Here is a 20,414-nt window from a genome sequence, read left to right as displayed (position 1 = left end):
TGAGTAAGAGACTGCTACACATCATTTCAAAAAATACAAATAGGGGAGAAAAGATATACATTTTGAAAAACATTCTTAAAGTTTTGATATTGCAGGAAGACCACACTAAATCTTTGGGTTCAAGTGTGTGAACATAAGGTTTGAAATAGTTCCAGTTTAAAGCTACAATGGCATTGCCAAGGCACCTCCTGCTGAAGCGCCAGTCACCGGAATAGTGGTGACTCTGGTTTGGACAAAGAGGTGATTCACAGCGGGATTATTGTACGTGTGAGCTAGGCCGGGAGGGAGCTTAATTATTTCCTGCATGTCTCTTGTATGTTCCTTTGTCCGGCCTACAAGCCTATTCATTATAGCACAATATAATGGGTCAGAAACTACTGCTTATAATATTTGAGTTATCCTGATAAATGCCTGAATAGTATGTTAAATAAATGTGTGATTTGGTATGCTAATGCAGACATGAATACACTGTTATTCTCTGACTCAAAACCAATGATTTGCTAGATTGAAATGAAGTGCACATGATTTGATTAAGGTATTTATTTGTTATGTCATCCTGTTTCCTCCACCCTCGCCCAGCTGAATACAAACCAGTTTATATTTCTAGGATCATCTTGCGCTGTTGTGTTACTTAAACATACCAACAAGCAATAGTGACACTGACACATCATCCTCACAACAAGCGTGTCATAATAGCTTTCAGAAGGTACTCAATCTGGATTATATCCTTGGCAGTTGCAACAGTAGTAGTAATACTAGGATATCTGTTAGGTGAATTGTTATAATAACAAAATAACTGAAAACTGTTCTTAAGTGGAAAACCCTTTTGGTAATTGAATAGTCTCGTTGGCTGTAGTTGAGGTGAATGAGCAGAGAGACTGATGCAAGTGTGTCTTAATACATTAGCAATGGGTATCTGCATACTTCCATGGTCCAGCCTCCCAGAAATAGCATGTGGTCTGTTGAGCACCAGGGATTCCTCGAGCCCCTCCCTAATCATGAATGATATGAACTGAATTACAAATCAAATCACACATGACATCACCCCACACATAGAGTGCCATTAGTGTGTATTCTCCTGTGCGACTTTTACCTTCAGAGTTGTAGAATGAAATGGCAATACTCCCGAGGCTGTCAAAGAAATGCGCTATAAGCAACAGCAGCTTGTTTTCAACTAGCGCTCTGTGGAGTTGGCTGGTAAATGTTTCATGACCTGAGAGTCTTTATTGAGCAGAAACTGATTCTCATTCTGCTGTTGCCAGCGTAACCCCAGGTATTTTGTTTTTAAAAGATTTCAAAGCTTAATGTAGCAGCATTGCCTGTTTTGTTCCCTGACTAGAAAGATTGAAATACTTGTTTAGTTGTTTCTGATTGTTCCTCCTGTGGAGAGGGGAAAAAGCTTTTGTGGCATGATTACATGGAAGTTGTTATCTAATGTTATATCCGTGCACTTCCGACTCATCCATGTAGATCGTCCTTCAGTCAAGCTAATTTTTCAAACAATTTTAAGTCCATGCCAGGCAGCCGCAGGTGCTTTTTGTCACCCTACATTTGGATGTGTTTAATCAAGCATGTGTGCCTGGAGAGTATTTTCCACATCGGTGACATTAGGTGAAAAACCAGAGAGCCATTTTTGATTGTACCAGCGTTATTACCATTACGTTGACTTTTGCAAGCGCTTGTGGGTTATGACTAAAACGGCGTTGCTATTCTTTTCTTTTGACAGAATCTTCGTTGAGAGCAGCTCTAATGATGTGTTTGGCTTATTTGCTTATTTTAAGTTGGTGAGAGGATGTAACACCTCCCAAAAGGCAGAGGAATTCCGCCTCTCTGAGCTTAGTCATTGTGGTTGGTTGATTTTTTGAGCGAGGGGGGGGGGCAATATCTCTACTGGCAGGAGTAATGAAAAAATAAAGAGTCAGTGTTTATCTCTAGACAGCTGTAGGCTAAACTGCAATCTTATCCAAGGCATTCTTTCATTCAGTTTGAGTTTAATGCGGGGACGTGGAGCGCTATCAGTAGAAAAGACAAACCATTCTCTATTTGCGTTGGCCTTGTTAAGTTAAGGGGGGGTTGGCAGCCAAAGCTGTCAAGATAACCCAAGCTGCCCTCTCTTGACTCAGTTATCCTTTAAGAAGTGAGAAAAGTATTTGTATAAAAGAGCACCGTGACTTTGGTCAGCTAGTGAAAAAGCTTGTGTTGGCGAGGGCAGCTGGTGCTGAGACCAGACTGCCCTCAGGACTAATGATGTGTTTGTGTGAGAGGTGGAGAGGCTGATGGCCCTGGACTCTGCCCACAAATCCCATCTGCTAGAACTCCAAGAGAAACCGGAGAAGAGGCAACCTGTCCCGGTTTGACTGTGACATGCTCATGGCCTTTCTAAAGCAGCAGATATCATTTGTCCAGAGATGGCAAAAGTACACACATCCTTTACTCAAGTAGAAGTACAGATACTCATGTTTAAAAATACTCTGGTAGAAGTACTGACTAAACTTCTTTATTCAAGTAAAAGTAAAGAAGTATGGGCTTCGAAACCCATAACTACCAACTGTTTTAAAGAGTAACTGACCTCCCTTTATATTAATACAACAATAATGTCATTGTTGGCTAATGAATGTTTCGATGCTGAACAACGGCAACATGACAACGTTTTCATTGGTCCCTCCTCTTTAGAGAAGACCAGGAAATGATGGATACACGGATGGTGTTAACATCAATAGGCACGCAATGACTCTAAATAATAATGATCACGCCACTAAACACAGATTAAAACTAAAGTAACGAGCCTGTTTTGAAAAATGTAAGAAGTAAAAGTACAGGTATTTGTGTTAAAAATGTAAGAAGTAAAATAAAAAGTTGTCAGAAAAATAAGTAGTGGAGTAAAGTGCTGATACCAGAAAAATGTACTTAAGTACAGAAACGAAGTATTTTTACTCCACTACTTCCTACCTCTGAATTTGCCCAACTGTTAACAAACTTGTTTCTGGTCTTTTTTAGTTTTTGAAGCCACTTTTAAGTTGAGTCTTTTGATGCATGTTTGATTTAGTATCATTTGCCTCTGCAGTGGTACATCTCAAAAGGATTTGCCGTTTTATTAAACTGATAGATATTCACGTTTTTTGCACATGGTCACTTCATCTTATAAGATTTTTAAAAGGTAACAGTGAAACATAACTTCTAAGTCAACAGAGCATCCAATTATTTTTCACAATGCTGGATTAGATTGCTACAGTTGGCAAACCACCATGCTCAATTTGTTTCTAATCAATTTAATGTTAATTGGAGTATCCTATTCGCACAGCAGACAAACTGTTTGTCCTGCATAATTAGGGTTGGGAACCGAAACTCGGTTCCAGATGAGAACCGATAAGAAAATGCCGGGTACCGGGTACCCATACAAAATACACAATTTCGGTTCTGCTTAACGGTTCCTAAACGCGGTAGACCCTGTATTCCACCGGGTCCGTCTGCGCCGCGGTGACCCGGTGGAATACAGGGTAAGGGCGGACTGGCCATCTGTGTGTTCTGGAGAATCACAGAACGGCCGGTCGTCAGCGGGCCGTTGACGGCCGGCTCGGTACGCTGACGGCCGGCACCACCCTTGATTTTTTGAAATGGCATCATGTAATGGCACATTTTCACTGCAGCGGGGTAGCTCCGTTTAGGCGTCCCTAAGCGTCCTCGCTCAGGCCTCGGGCTGCCTCGCTGGCTGTCCGAGGCCGTGGCGCATTTCCATTACAGTTTAGGACCTGGGGTAGCAACGCAGTGTAGGCGGGGCGATCGGCTTTACACAACTCACAAAACACACACAACAATGGAGGATGTGGAAGTGATCATTTACTTGTTTCTTGGTGTGTGGCTTGTTACCACAGCAAGAAATATCAGATCATGAAAAGAAAATCTTTCTAATAAATTAAGCGAACATCAAAGCTAACTATAAACATAAATACTAAAGTGTAAAACACAGCAAAACTATATTCATAAATGCAAGTGTAAAATAGTGTGGACAATTGTAAACATGGATGGAGGCTAAAGTATCCACAACATAAAATATATTAAAATTAGGGATGCACGATATTGTTTTTTTTAAACCGATAATAATATAATATATATATATATATTAAATGTACCTGTAGTTTTTGCACACCTGGTGGTAAAAAAAAGACTAGTAGTGAGCAAATTACATGAGCATTACTACTATGAACAAAACTAGCCCTGGGGTCGTCTCTGGCAAACTTCTTGCCTTTTTAAAAGCCTCGTCGATAAGTAAAAGCCCCGGTGCCTTTGCAGCTGGCTTTGGATTCGCCGCTAGTTTAGCAGCGCAGGCGTCTTCGTACGCTTTTAACACACCATCGTAGCGATGGCGATGTTTCAGGTGACTAATCAGGTTGGAAGTATTATAGCTTGTTGCCTTTTTCCCTCCTCGTGGAACTTCTGCATTTGTTAATACAAATAGCAAGCGAACTATCTAACTCTGAAACTTTGAAATAGTCCCATACTACCGGCGACATGTTTGTTTGCTGTCCTGGCTTCACGGCCGCACACCATTTACGTCACAGCCAGGCATGAGTTAGGGAGCGCTGGATTTGTGAAAACTCCCCTCTTCCTAAACCACAGTACTGGCAAAACGGGAGGAGCCGAGTGAAAAACAAGCGCCCCTCATCCCAATCCACCCACACCGCAGTATTTTTTTAACCCAAAAAATATATTGTATATAATCGGGGCTATTAATACTTTTATCGGGTTTATCTGGATGACGTCATAATTCCTTATATCGGACCGATAATTATCGTGCACCACTAATTAAAATATAACCTCAATCTTTCTTCTAGACATGTTAAAAGCTAGCTTGAATGGGTTATAGGTTTCTTCTTTTGTTCTCTCGTCTTTGAAATATATAAGGAATGTGTTTGAGTCTAGTAGAACGAGGGTATTACAATTGAGCAATTTCTACTACATGTATTATGTATTTATCATGTATTCTTAATACCATTACAAAATAAACATGTAATAATGTTTTAGAGGAGGACCTCAAGCTAGCAAACTCAATTTCTTGCTTTCAATCTCTTAAACTAACTTTTATCTTATGGGCTTTTCCTAACTGATGGTGTTTGTTATTGCTTTATAAATTCATGTATGTTTATATCTTCTCTAAATCAAGATTATGTGAATCTGATTTGTTTTCTGTTGGGTGCAATTCATTATCAACAAGAGATAAGATAAGTCAAAGAAGTACTTTATTGATGGCAGTATACAATACAAAAAAATGTTTGTATCAAAAAGGCATGCCATTAAACAATACAAATAAAAAAATGTAAAACTGTATTGCAGCCAGCATGGCATTGTAAAAATTAAAATAAATAAACAATAAAGTACAAATGTTGCATTTAAAAATTAACTAGATAAAAAAAAAAATATTATGTACAATAACTATTAAGGTTATTTGAAGTATCACGGAGGAGACGGGTCACGTCGGCTGCCCAGTCCCCCTAGCACCACGCCAAGAGTGCGCAGGAAGGCTAGGTTGAAGGTCTCTGCTTGAGCGGCCTCCTCCCTTCTCAAGACTGCCTCCTCCCTTCTCAAGGCCGCATCCAACTCCCATCTCCGCTCAGCAGACGCTTTGGCCCAGTCCAAGTGCCGTTCCTGCTGGGCCATGTGCTGTTCATGGTGCCGTTCCTGCTGGGCCCGATCCTCTCCTCCTCGTTTCCTCTTGCCTGGGTGACAATAAGATAATAATTAGCAATAAGGAAAAAACGGATCACACAAGGATATAAGAATAACATGTATAAACAGAACAACAGTAAGGATGAACTAAAGAAAGTTCTGGCCCTAGATGTTTACAATGATTGTGAAAGTGAAACATTATGTCCAGCCTGTTGATAATGAATATAAATATATGATAGGATGTCACACACAACTGTACTAGCTGCTTACTAGCTAAGACTTTACTTGTAACAGAGCATTTCCACACAGTGGTATAGCTTATTTTAATTACTGACGATGGATGAACCAAGGTTTTAAAAAAAAAACAACACACAATTCCAGTCGTTTTGTCATTTCTATTTCTTACCTAGAACCACACGCTGCGGTGTCGTGATGGCACTCGGCGGTGGTTGAGTTGGTGTCGGTTCTTCGGCTGGTGTCTGTGGTCGAGTTGGGGTCCGTTCTGGATTCGATGACGATGTTGTGGACGGAACACTGCCATCACCCGTTGTTCGGGAATGTTCCTCCTCACTAGTCCCAATGTAATCATCTAGAACAGCAAAATGACTTGTTAATTCCACAAACTACTGCAGCACAATACTAAATAGCAACAACAACTATAGAAAAGAAAAACTGAACGTAAACAATGGCACATATGGTGTTAGCAAACAATAGCTCTAGCTAAGGCTATCTGCCTAGGCTATCTGCCTCAGCTAGCTATGTAGCTCTTCGGGGCTCCATAAAAGCATGGGTTGTCGAACATTAATGTAAGGATAAAATAGACTTCTTTGTTAGAAGTGAGCGTACCTTCGAGCTCCCGCTGGATTTTATCATCCCCAATGAGATGTAGAAACGTCGTCACCTCCTCGGTCGACCACGGAGTGCTTTTCTTTGACGTTGCCATTTTTGTAGCTCCTCCGTGTACAAAAATGCTGCAAGCTTGCTTCTAGATATATATGCGACGCTAGAGATGATTTCGCGCGCGATCTTGTGACGATTCTCTCTGACCAATCAGCAATCGAGAGTGTTGACGTCACTAGTTCAGCCCTGGCCCTGGCCTGATAGAACCACGATTTTATGGGGCCGCTATATGGAAAGGCCACCAAAAACTGGCCTGGCCGCTTGAGGGCGATTAAGGACGCTTAAACGGGCCGACCCGCTGCAGTGAAAATGTACCAAAAGTTGCGCTGACATGCGACATTATTATACATCCATGGGCTCCCGTAGACAGTTCACGAGCTCAGTCACTTCATAACACCAAAGATGGGTCGCGGTAAACGCTCTGAAGTGAGGCTCCACTACACTAAAAAAGAAAAAGACAAGGCACAGTGTAAAGCCTGTTAATAGCTTGCCACAGGCATAGCTCAGTTAAAATAAAGCAAAGCTATTGTGCAATACATTTGTATTGCATGTATATTTTTTATTTGTAAAAATGTCAGTTAAAGCTTAAAAGAATAAAGATATTTTTGTTATCTAAACGTTTGACCTCTTTCTTTTACAATTTTGGAATCGAAACAGGGAATCGATAAGAACCGGAATCGATAAGAACCGGAATCGATAGGCAGAACCGAAATCGGAATCGATGCATTTCAAACGATACCCATCCCTATGCATAATACCTTATTGTGACACCTGTTTAATTAATGAAAGTGTTTTATTGTCTGGCCGTCAAGCTAATCTTATTCTCTTTTAATGTCTCATGAATCATATTGTTTTCTGATCTGGTGATTCAAGTGTGAGGCCCAAAATTGCTACATTGTTAAAGTTGTCTGTGAAATAAAATAATGTGGGATTTAGCCTCAGGTAACAAATAAATTAAACAGGGATATGAAACCCTTGTGTTCATTTAGATAATTGGACAGTGGATATTTTTAACCACACTTCTGTTTCACCTCTTTCTCTTTTATAAGAAGGGCAACATTCTGCACATCAGTTCAGTATGAGACACAGATTAGAGATGCCTTGCCTTGATATTATATTGATGTGACTCTTGATACTGATCTGAGTCATTGATTAATATTGAGTATCTGCCAAGTTTAAAACCTGTGTGAATAACTTTATTTCCTTACATAATACGGTAGGTATGACTGACATTTAAATAGCCTCTATCCCTGGTTTAAACCATAAAGAAGCAGTACTTAATCAATGCTTACACTTACTGTAAGAGGTGTGTCGGTTCATCTGCATACATTGCTGGAATAGAGGCAAGGCAGCTGTTTTTATTTGTTCATGCCACTCAAGGGTTTGCTCATGTGCCACACGTTGGAAACGATTCAGATATTTACACGACAGCCGTACTGTTGTTCATATGTTATAGATGGTAAAAAAAGAGCGCAATGTATTACAATCGCACACCGATTAAGATATGGACATAGTCTCTGTGACGTCACCCATAGGTTTGAGGCGTTGTACAGCCCAAAGTTGGTGGCTCCGACCCAACTTCGCAGTAAACAGGTGTTTCAATTCACCCAATGTTATTTTTTGATAAATAGTGAAATTAGCTAAAGAGACTAAACCCCCATTTCTTTATCAGGCTGTAACTACTGTATGTTTGTATCTGCTGTAAAGTTCAGCATTTTAACATGGTTTGACTTCCCTTTGGACCCAGCCTTAAAAAGCCATTTGAATACTGCAGCTTTAGGCACTTCCGCAAAGTCTTCACGGGTCAGTCCCGGGCGCTGCCATATGTTTACAATATACAAAGGTTCATGACTTATAAAGTTAATATAACCTGTTACGAAATAGGAGTATTTTGGTTTCGATAAAAACATCTTAAAGGGGCCCTATTAGGCTTTTTGGGGTTTGCCTTTTCCTGTAGTGTGTTATACAGGTTTTTGTGCATGTAAGTGTTCTCCAAAGGCTAAATTCCCAAAGTTTCTCACCCGCACAAGAGGGAGTTTCTCACCTGCACACTTCCACCACAAAATAAAGATCTTTTTGAACATTATAGCATGGAAACATGTCACAATAGAGGCATAATGGGGCCCCTTCAATCTGCAGTTGATACCCCATTTTTCAAATGTGGACTTTTAACCATTTCTGCCTAAAATTGGTCTAGCCATGGTACATCAGCAACAGCTGCTTTCATTGGTACATTGCTGTTGTAGATATAGTTGGCACAACCACTCCTGGCTCTATGTATTTGATTTTTATCTCTTAAACTGTGTGTGGTATTGGAAAAAGAACATGTGTTATTAAATCTTTCAAGTATCTTACTTGTAGTAGGACATTTAATATGCAAAACATGTTTGGGGAATGGTTGATTTTTAAGGAGCTTGTTCACTTCACTTGGCTTAAGGGATTTTGACTTAATTCATCCTTTCAGAAAATAAGATGTGTGTCCGTGTTCAGTGCTGCTAGACGAGCATTGGCCAATAGGTGTTTCAGTTGGTCTTTATGTGTCCTCTCGGCCCCAAGTGTGCCCCCTTTGTGTCTTATTTTGGGAAAAAGTCTTCATATACGTCTGTGTTGTTTCTGTAGCCTCAGCCAAACACCCCTCAGTAAATTCCTCTCTACACTACATGAACACAAACATCTTCCGCCTATTCCACACATAGAAAGTCTGTTATCTCTGTGTACCCGACCCTCTGTAAATTAGTTATTGAGGGGAGGAAAAAAAGGTTTGATAAACATCCAATGATGGCACAAGATGGTGCTATGTGTTTCGGATAGCTTCTTCTTTGTAGTCATCAAAGCAGTAGTGAAGTGGCCTTTTTGTTTGCTCCCTCTGTGGCTTGTTTTCCAATACCCAGAGAGCAGATGGTACAGTATGTGTTTTCCACGGTTGAATCACTGAGACGGGTTGGTTTTGCGTAGCTGGCCTACACTATTTGAAGCTTGTATGTGTGTCATGCCGCCTTAGCTGTGAAAATACACCTATGTCAGTGAGCTATACATGTAAAAAAAAAAGAGCTTTGAATTCACTGGTTTCCTGTTTCATTCCTCAGACTCTGGAGGAGCCCCCCTACTTGACGGTAGGGACGGATGTGAGTGCCAAGTACAGAGGGGCTTTCTGCGAGGCTAAGATCAAGACTGCCAAGAGGCTAGTCAAGGCAAAGGTAAGTCACATTTTGAAGTGATCCAAAAATTAAATATGTATTGTCTGTCTGTGTTGTGTGAAGTGGGTGGCAGCAACGGCGAGGGGCTCTTCTTGTCTGTGTGCTAAAAGATCGCACAGCTGAAGCTCCAGAGCCGTTTTGGATTGGAGAAGGCCACATTTAAAATCTGTTTTCCAAAAAATATCTTTGCTACTTATATCAGGAGAATCTTAGGCTGTGCAGTGAAAATATCTCCTTGTCTCTGATGTTGTCAACGGTCCAGCTGTGTTGCTTACATGCTTTAGCTCTACCACCTGCTATATGTTGTTAGTACTGCTCATACAGCTGAAACGCTGATCAGGGCCCCAGCAGTGACAGATGCAAGGTCTAGCCCACCAGGTACCCATCACATCCTCAGTCATCCCCCTCGCCCACTGCTTCCATGTTTTGTCTGCTGTCTCCCCACTGATTTTATGCCTTACTGATGAAGGCATTGCTCGATGCACGTAGTACAGTGTCTCTTTTCCCAGTGGGGCTGGAGCATCTGGATAATACAATAGAGACAGATCGCTTGTCTCTCGTTCTGCGATAGTGTGTGGGAGGAACAAAGATTGGATGCTGGCTTTTTCACTGTGTTAATGCACTCTAGTTCCCCCTTTAGAGACAAAAGAGCAGCCAATGCTCTACCATTCTGACACACCAGATGAACTCATCAAATGTGCTTTTTTGTCTCGTGGACAGGGAGACGAATACAATAACAAAGTAGACTATTTGATTTTCTTGGTTTACATATGGTGGACTAAAACAAAGCTAATAGGACAGTCTCAGCTCATAAATGAATTAGCATACTAATTGGCTGAGTGTGGGGTTTGTTTTCGGTTAGCTGTAATGTGAATGTGAGGTCTGTTACACAAACGGAGAACATGGCAATTATTCAGTGGTTATGAATCTGAATATTCCTCTGTAATGAATTCCTCTTTAGCTCTTTGGTTCATTAATCTCTGTCTGCTTGTTGAACAAAGTGGAGGGTGGCAGCATATGGCACGGGTGTTTTTTTCAGTGGTTTTAAAACCCAGTGCAAACTCTTATTTATGATGATGATCAGTGCTAGGAGACCTGTACAAAATGCAATTACACCATGTCAGTAACACTTACTGTGACATGTTCAGCACACATTTGATCAGTCGGGACAAACACTATGGCACAGTATCAAGTACTGTGTCAAAAAATGAGAGCTGCAAGAACATTTCAATGCTCATAGGCTGTATTTACTATGTCATATGAGGATAGAAACTAGACTTTTACCATTTCATAAACTGGCATTATCCATTAAGCTGGCTACCTAGCAATCTAACTGATTGAAGTAAAGAAATAACTTGTAAAATGAATAGAAATACATAAATGTTTGCCAACATTGTAACAACTAGTAGAAGAGGTAACAATTTATAAACTGTGTATTTAGCTTCAGATTACTGCCTGCTGGTTAACTGAATTATAACAAAAACATTTCACCTCCCCTCTTGATAAGTACACTATGGTATGCTTTTTAAATACGAATAACGCAACAATACTAGAGTTATTCTTGAATCAAAACCATTTAAGAATTATTCCCACCGTTTGAAATCATAGTTGTATTTTTTTATATATTTTTACATTTGTTTTACAAGGACCAGACACATTGATACACATCAGTGTCAATGTACCAGTGTTAGCAGATTGATTATTTTTTTAGTAAAATAATCCAATGAAGTAGAACTTGTAAAAAGGACAGAGATGGTGTGTGTGTAGAAAAAAATAACACAACTAGAGTTGAGTTTTATGTCAAATGTCACACTTACAGTCTGTTTGTTGTACATAACCAAAAGATATAGCCTCTGCAGTCAAATGTGCTTGAATAAATCACATTAAAAGTTGTTTCATGTCAATTTACATTTCATGTATCAAATAAACGGAAACATTAAAGTGTTGCTTTTTCAAATTGGAAAAATGCTCACTAACCACTTTGAATTTAATACAGTGAAACATCCTGCAGCTCAGTGACATTTTAGGATTTATTGGAAGAAATAATCTAGTAATATAATGGACTGTGTGCTCCCGAGGAAAAATCCCATTAAGTCTCATACATTTTCTGAAGGCTGTATCTTATCAGAAATATTGTTTCATATCTTATTCCAATATTTGTTGTTAAGTCTAAGTACATACACAGTTTGTGTGTACAGACCTCAGCTCAGTTGAACCCAGCAGGTAACCAAGCTCACAGTTAGAGGTTGTCAGGACAGGCAGGTGTTGGTGATGCTCTCTAGAGTCTTCCTCCCTCTGTGGAGAAAGTCATTTTATTCCATCACTGGCAGAAATGTTATTAAATGTTGCGTGTGCAACCCTTTTGTTCCGTTCCTATATGGCAGTGTTCTCAAACTTTTTCAGACCAAGGACCACTTAACCAATAAAAAAACACTTGCGGACCACCTAACTCCACACACATATCCAAAAACAAAAGGCCTGCTTACCACTCCAACAGTAAATAACTAATTACAGCCTAATAATGACAGCTTAACCTTCTCTATATCGCCTCGTTCACACATTAAATCACCAATACAAATACAACTACAGATTATATAAGCATTTAGTTCAAATGCGATTTAAAATGCTCAGATTTTACACCTCTTGTGAAATGTAGACTACATTTATTACGGAGTTTATGTCCGAGCCAACAGACTCACAGATCGTTGGCTACTGAGAGATATGCAAAATACACCGCATGTAGTACGTCACAAACCTCCGCTGTGGATTTTAAAAACAAAATACAGTAAAACTTTGGTCGCAGGCCCAAGTTTAACTCTAAGCCCTTTTTTCACGTTAGGCTCGCCTGGGCTTTTTTTGTAAAAATGGTATTAAAACATGAACATTGGTGACCATCGGGCTGGCCTGCATGGTTTGCCTACAAAACAAAAATAAAAAAACGTTTATGCAGCCCCAACAACAGGCTCTGATTATCAACAGACTTCATGCAATGCTTCATTGGATGCATATATCAGATAATAATCTCTATCTCACTCCTAAAACATCTAAATCTACTTCCAGCATGGATACATGTTCATAAAGTGTGTGTGTGTGTGTGTGTGTGTGTGTGTGTGTGTGTGTGTGTGTGTGTGTGTGTGTGTGTGTGTGTGTGTGTGTGTGTGTGTGTGTGGTGTGTGTGTGTGTGTGTGTGTGTGTGTGTGTGTGTGTGTGTGTGTGTGTGTGTGTGTGTGTGTGTGTGTGTGTGTGTGTGTGTGTGTGTGTGTGTGTGTGTGTGTGTGTGTGTGTGTGTGTTCTTTTCTGTTGCCAGGTTGCCATGCAGATGCAAGATTATCACAGTATGATCAGATTATGATCTGCTGTGGCTCACTTAGTGGAGGCTGCAATGGCAGAGAGGGGGGTCTGTTAGTGTAGCCCTAACAATCGAAACAGAAATCCACCGCAGTTGGCTCTAACAGATGCGGCACAGTTGCCAATCGGGGGGTCAGGCACTCAACGATGCCAGAAATGAGCCATAGTATTTAGTACTCGCACACATGCTGCTTGCCTAAAAACACCAGGAAGTCTTTACTAGGTTACCCCACTAATTTAAAAACAACCTGCCTCGCTGCCAAGTACTGCGTGATACACTCCATGATCCTCGCTTTGATAAAGTCCTGCAGCGCTTAAAGGACCATGCTGCCTCTGTGAAGTGGAGGATTGATATGGCCCAGTCAGGCCTTTGGGGAATTGTTTATTTATCCTTGTTACTGATTCTCTCCCCCCCCCCCCCTTCCTCAGGTGACCTTTAAACCAGATCTGACCACAGCTGAGGTTCATGATGAAAACATCAAAGGAGTTCTAAAGGTAAGGCATGAAAAGATGCATGAGGATGATGTTCCAGTCAGCTGGAACATTGTCATAACACACATATAGTGTTTAAAATGTACTCTTATTACTTACTTACTTATTTTTTTACTATAACAACACATTGAATGACTAGAGAAATTGCGAGAAAATTGGTCAATACAGCTTACCCTTTGCATTTCATTTCAGTCGATTCTTGTAGTGGCTGTATGGTTTTCTCATTACTTAAAGTTAAAACCACTTCATTAGATGTGTCATTAGTAGCGCATTAGGACGCCAAGTAACAGCGGTGTGTCTGTCCCACAGGTGGGGTCTGTTGTAGAGGTGAAGAATCAGGATGGTGTTTACCAGGAGGCCACCATCAATAAGCTGACCGATGCGAGTATATATACTGTTGGTAAGTCAAAAACAAACTGTTTCTCCTCCTCACTCAAAGCACTCTCCCTACAGCTTTTTCACAAAAACATGTTTGTGTACAACAGAAACTCCAAATGGTTTGTATTTTACGGAAAGATGTTGCAAGGAGCTTTTTCAATCAATTCCTCAGAAAAGGTTAAGAATGAAGTGATTTCTCACAGGTCAGCAAGAATACTAAAAAAGTCCCTTACATGCAAAGAATATTAAAATCTCCATTACAATCAAAACCCATTACCATTGGTTGTGTGATTAAATTAAATGTCCAGTAAATATCTAGAACTGATATCTAAGAAACTGGGGGTCAAACTGCACATACATACATCATATTGAAATGGACTTTTGTATCTATTAAATATTGTCCAGTGTGAAAGCAACTTATTTGGCGAGAGAAAATGGGCAAGATACATTCTACCTTTTTAAAGGGGCCCTATTATGTATTTTGGTGTTAACACTAACACACCAACACATTGTATGTGATAGGCTAAGGGGCAGGACATATCTAAGCGGTTGACCAATCGCAGCAGAGCCAGCCAGCTAACCAATCAGAGCAGACTGGGCTCTGGTTTCAGAGAGAGGGTGAAAAGAGGTGCTGCAGCACAGGCAGTATGAGAAAAATAAAGAGCTTTTTGAACATTAAAGCTTGAAATATGGACCTGACAATGAGCATAATAGGGCCCCTTTAAATAAAAGGTACTGATGATGAGGTGGTAAAATATATTTTTGAAGAATTATCTTTAATCTTTGGTAGCTTTAGAGGCTGATCAAACTAGACTGGGCTATGCTGAGTCAACAGGTGGGACAGGGGTAAATCCTGCAACGAAAGACCATTTTTATTATTAATTTATATTTTCTTTCTGTCTTATGATGTTGTCTGTAATGTGTCAATACATGTTAAAGACACTTCTATCAGAAGTGTAATCCTTTCTCCGACCAACAGTGCAAATGTATTGTATTTATATATAAATTACATAAAACAGGTAGTACACAGTATACACCGCTGCTCAGTCTCTCAGCAACTCCTCGTCACTAAAGAGGGCCCCTGGGATTTATTATTTTCATTCATCATCACAAACACAAGTCACCAAGTGTTTTCTCCTCATTGTTGTCGCCGAGCAATGGGGTGAGCAATGATTAATGTAAATGATTTGAATATCTGTGTTTACCCGTGGGAGTGATGTAACTGCTAAGAGTGAAAGGAACGTTTCTTTAGTCCTTTAAATATGACATATAGTATGCATGCTTATTGTAAGAGTTAGTCTTTGGAGATTTGATATAAGTAAATAAAATCTGTTAGTTCTTCCGACACTTCCCCATGTCTCTTTTATTTCACCATTTACTCCTTGGAGCTGTTTTAAAGCTGTGATCTGAAAGCGCCTGTCAGGATCCATCCAAGCCTTAGTTAGAACACAATATTTGTTTCGACGCATTATAACTCAAGTCAGTGGCGGACTGGCCATCGGGATGTTCGGGACAAATCCTGATGGGCCGGCACCGAAGTGGGCCGGTCGGACGATGTGGGCCGGTCGGACGATGTGGGCCGGTCGGATAAGTCACTACCCCCCCCCCCCCCCCCCCCCCCTGTGACAATTTACTAGCGGTACCGAAGGGGGCCTGATCTTTAGTCCCAGTCCGCCCTTGAATCAAGTGGGCATTTGGAAACTGAGACTGGAGTTAATTTGTGCTTATCTTCGTGTTTGTGTGTGTTGGAGGAAGACATACAGCAGCCTAATAGTTTGTCTCTAATCTCTGCAGTGTTTGACGATGGCGATGAGAAGACCCTGAGGCGGTCCTCTCTCTGCCTGAAAGGAGCGCGTCACTTTGCAGAGAGCGAGGCAAGTATTGCTCTGTCCTGTAGGGAATTTTCTTTTTTGAAAACAGTTTCTTCCTGATATTCCTCGTAAAGAAATATGTGATTTTTCTCAACAGCAGCACTGGGTGAACAACTAGAAACAGTTTTGTTCATTCAAATTAGTTCCGTATGGATTTCCCGAGGTTACAGCAGCATTATCTGTTTGCTTTCGATGCAAAGCTCATTTTATAGTTTTCAACTTCTTTTAAATTAACTAAATGTATCCTAATTTAATTAAATGTATTGATGATGCCACATTGGAACATTTCTAATAAGAAATACAGCTGTATATTTGCAAAAAATACATTTGACAGCAATGTTGCTAAACTGCTGGGTACATTTCTTCCATTTATTACTGATGAAATCACTCAAAGATAATTTATTCCATGTTTACAAGATAACAACTTACATTTGTCTTCCAATTTAGTGGCTGACAAGGTGGCACTAAGGCTCTTTGCTTTTGTTTTTCTCCCCTGCAGACCCTCGACAGACTCCCTCTCACCAACCCAGAGCACTTCGGCACCCCTGTCATCGGCAAGAAGGGAAACCGCGGCAGGCGATCGAACCCAATGTGAGTATCTCCCTCCGCCTGTCTCTATACACCCTGCAGGGCTCAAACTTGATATTTTATGTGTCTGCTGCTGGGGGGATTTTTTTTGTAGCCATCTAAAACCATCAGTTACAGGCTTGGCTGTTCTATGTTCACTGACAGCAGTTAGAATGAAAGATTTACTCCCATCTCCATCCCCTCAGCGCCTGAGGCCTGTAGAGCCTGCTCTCCTCTTCCACCTCCTTAATCACGCTGGGCTCCTCCTGTGTGTGCTGCAGAGGCAGAGTGAGCACAGCATGGTCCTGCTTCACATTATCTTTATTCCCCCCTCCTTAGACTCAACTGTTCCAGTAGGTGTTTGATGCTCTGTTCAGCCTACCCCTGGGAGCCTGCAGGAGTTTTCATCAGGGAATAGAAACAGTTTGGCGCTGGATATAATTGTTGCTCCTCTCTGTTATAAAGAGGACACTCTGCTACGTAGTCTCATTCTCCGACGACCCTTTGCTAATGGCACTCAGAGAAAAGTCAATATTACTGTGAACATTGATGCATTATTGACTTGGAAATGTCAATTTAGCGCCTTGTATCTGATGTCTTCTTTTGCAATATTAGTGTCCTAATCCTTGGGTCTTAAGGTTTGAAAATGTAGGGGAGATTGATATTATTGGGAAAAAAAATGCTATTGCTATGGGTTGGAAGAGAAGATTTATCCTTGTTTTTCTGGAACCAGAAGTGACCATATTTAATGCTAGCGTTAGCAACTAGCTTGGTTAGCAAGGTATATCAGATATTCAAGTAAACTGATATGTTTAGGATGCTAATTTTGGCTAGCTTAAAACAAAACTACCAATCTGAAATCCTTATCTTTTAGTTCCGAAACGTTGAATAACACTGTATTTATTAGCAATTTGTTGATCACAACGTAGCCACGACCTAAAGAACAACCTTCTTTATCGTATATATATATTTTATTTAAATAGGACCATCATTTACAAAGTTAACATCATGATGTATTGTGTAACAATTGAAACTAGCAATTGAGACCATAAACTCAAAGTAAAAATGTTACTGAGTTAATAAACCAAGTAAGAAGTAGGGTCATTTTTTATCATAGACTTCTATACGATTGGGCTTTATTGTTCTTCCAGTGAAGTCGCCCTCTGCTGTCTATCAGAAAAAAGGCAGGTTTATGTCCGTTTCAGATTTGCTTCACTTCTAAGATACGGATGTTACCCCTTTAGTACAGATAAGAGATCAATATTCAGTTTAAGCTTCCAGCATAAAGCAAATAAGCACATTTCAAAAATGTTGGACTGCTCCTTTAAATGACTTAAAAGCTGTCAAACACTCCCTACTACAATAGTAATTATATGTGGAGCAAACTCTTCCCGACATGAGTTGTAGTCTCTCTCTCATTGAGTGGCTCGAGTGCTTTGTTTATTACTTTGATTCACAGCTTAGTTGTTGTTGTTGTTGTTGTTGTTGTTGTTGTTGTAGTAGTAGTAGCAGACTGGCTGATTTACAGCCGGACACTCTTGCCAAACTGTGTGTGCGTATATGTACATAGAGCAGTTCTAGTGAGGCATAAAAAGAGGACAGAGGATATGTTTGCCTGCTGGTTCTGCTTGCCCTATCACTCTAGAGACTTGCTGTCTGTCTGCCGGCTACAATCAGAGCGTCAGGGTCTTGTCAGCAGAGAGCGAAATACAGCGATCCTAATGAGTGAGCTCATCAGTAGAGCCAGCCTTATTTTCCGCTGCGCTTCATAATGATCAGACAAGAAAAGGTTTTGTTTAGATATGCATTGTTCATTGGATTCTTTTTGATGTTTCATGAAAGCATGATTGTTTTATAAGGCTGCTTGATTGTGGCAAAAATATGATCATGATTATTTAACACTCACAGACGTTGGAAATATCATGCGTTTATTAACCTAAATGTTTTTTTAACAGTGGATTTTTTCGGACTTTTATTATAATTTTAACTGGACATTTAAAAAAAAAAAAAGTATATTTATATCAATGTATTTTGTATTGTATATTCTATATATTCTTCTGTATATTTTTAGTTTTCTTTGTATTGTTTCTGTTCTGATTGTATGTAAAGCGCCTTTGAGCATAAGGAAAAGCACTATAAAAATCCCATGTATTATTATATTCCATATATACAAATGATATAAAATAGGTCGTATTTCAATGCTACAAATACACAGAGATATATTGGCAGCGCTTTTCAAAATCTAATATCAACACTTAACCAGATGTGATGAATATAAATAATGTATTAATGCTCGTCCAACATGCAAACTGTACCTTTCTGAAATGCAGTCAGCTGAGTAAACTGTCCTTTCCCGTCATACAGTCAAGAAGAAGAATTGTCTTCATCCTCCAGCGAAGAGGAGGAGAGCAACAAGAGGCAGAATGAGGATCTGTTCGGCAAAGTGGTCTGTGTGGAGGGAGTCGCCATCGGGGAGAAAAAGAAAACCACGTGGTATCCCGCTCTGGTGAGCTCACAGTCTCCCTTCCCTCGCTGCTCTCTTGCTACATCACTGTGCAGAAACAGGGACCACTACACTCCCAGCATTGTGCCATTTCATCTAAACGCTTGCTTATGTAACCTCAGCAGGATTATCCCATTGCGTAACAGTACACCCACCATCAAATGTTTGAAAATATGCATGTGTGTGTCTTTTACAGTGGCTGCCTTCTGTATTTCAAACAGTTGAACTCTTATTTTGTAGGATAAACCAGTGTGTGCAGCACACACACTGGTTTGATGTTTTCAGACTTTTCCAGACCAATCCCACCAACCGTAAACTCTCAGCCACCGTTTGCACACTATGCAATGGTCACAGGCGTTGTTTGTTTTCTAAGCGTTACAAGTAGATATGGGAGAGGGTGGGGAATGCTGTCCCTTTAAATGTGTAGTCATCAGAGCCCGCCTCCAGGGTTTGTTGTTCTTGGCGTGCACTGAGCTCCGTGCTGCCTCCTTGTGACGGCCCAGAGAAGTACATCACACAGGGAGTTTATCACTATTTACCCTGGGACAGTATGGCTGAGTGGTGGAGCAGTAAACTGGTGGATGTCTCACACAACAGATGATCGAGGCTGTATCAAACGGTGTTAACTCTTTCCATGCCTGGTAAAATAGAAGTCAGACATGTGTGGGCTTCCATTTTGCATAATTTGCAGCGCTTAGCATATGTGTTGCAGAAGGAAACGGTTAACACAGAGCAAACGTGTGTGTGTGTGTGTGTGTGTGTGTGTGTGTGTGTGTGTGTGTGTGTGTGTGTGTGTGTGTGTGTGTGTGTGTGTGTGTGTGTGTGTGTGTGTGTGTGTGTGTGTGTGTGTGTGTGTGTGTGTGTGTGTGTGTGTGTGTGTGTGTGTGTGTGTGTGTGGTGTGTGTGTGTGTGTGTGTGTGTGTGTGTGTGTGTGTGTGTGTGTGTGTGTGTGTGGTGTGTGTGTGTGTGTGTGTGTGTGTGGTGTGTGTGTGTGTGTGTGTTGGCGAGCAGAGCAGGCAGAGTCCTGGTGGAAATCAAATCTCCATAATGACAGTGCTGCCTCCTGGCGCTGGAACAACTCCCACTGTTGTGCTCCTCAACTCCAGTAAACAGCGGCGGCGCACACTGCGAGTAGGCCGAACCCCTCTCAGATCGCTCTTCATCACACACACTTGTTTGTCTTTGCTTCGTTGAGGGCATATTTGTAATCCATCAACGTAGCCTTTAGCTGAAACTACTTTTAGTTATTGACTCTCCAACACCGCTCTCCCTATCTTCCTCCACTTCACACACACGCGCACACACACGCACGGGGGCGCATGCGCATCACCAACCTCATCTGACCTCTTGACTGTCTCTTGTTTCTATGCAACAAGGTCATCTCCCCAGACTGCCACGACGACGTGACTGTGAAGAAGGACAACATCTTCGTGCGCTCGTTCAAGGATGGAAAATTGTGAGTCATCACTAATGTGCTGAAATCCACATTATGCA

General features: G+C 40.8%; 1 protein-coding gene across 4 annotated transcripts in view; it reads left to right on the top strand.

Moving 5' to 3' along the window:
• arid4b (AT-rich interaction domain 4B) overlaps positions 1-20,414 on the top strand; it is a 44,178-nt gene that overhangs the window by 5,045 nt on the left and 18,719 nt on the right. For all 4 annotated transcript variants that reach the window (XM_034227284.1, XM_034227276.1, XM_034227269.1 and 1 more), the window contains exons 3-9: positions 9,651-9,761; positions 13,539-13,604; positions 13,911-14,001; positions 15,774-15,853; positions 16,350-16,441; positions 18,782-18,923; positions 20,297-20,376. In XM_034227284.1, coding sequence (XP_034083175.1) covers positions 9,651-9,761; positions 13,539-13,604; positions 13,911-14,001; positions 15,774-15,853; positions 16,350-16,441; positions 18,782-18,923; positions 20,297-20,376 — 662 coding nt within the window. The remainder of the gene's footprint in view (positions 1-9,650; positions 9,762-13,538; positions 13,605-13,910; positions 14,002-15,773; positions 15,854-16,349; positions 16,442-18,781; positions 18,924-20,296; positions 20,377-20,414) is intronic.

The sequence above is a fragment of the Gymnodraco acuticeps genome, unplaced genomic scaffold (assembly GCF_902827175.1).
Source record: "Gymnodraco acuticeps unplaced genomic scaffold, fGymAcu1.1, whole genome shotgun sequence".
Taxonomy (NCBI): Eukaryota; Metazoa; Chordata; class Actinopteri; order Perciformes; family Bathydraconidae; genus Gymnodraco; species Gymnodraco acuticeps.
The sequence above is the reverse complement of the archived record's forward strand: the minus strand, read 5'-3'. Positions and strand labels throughout refer to the sequence as shown.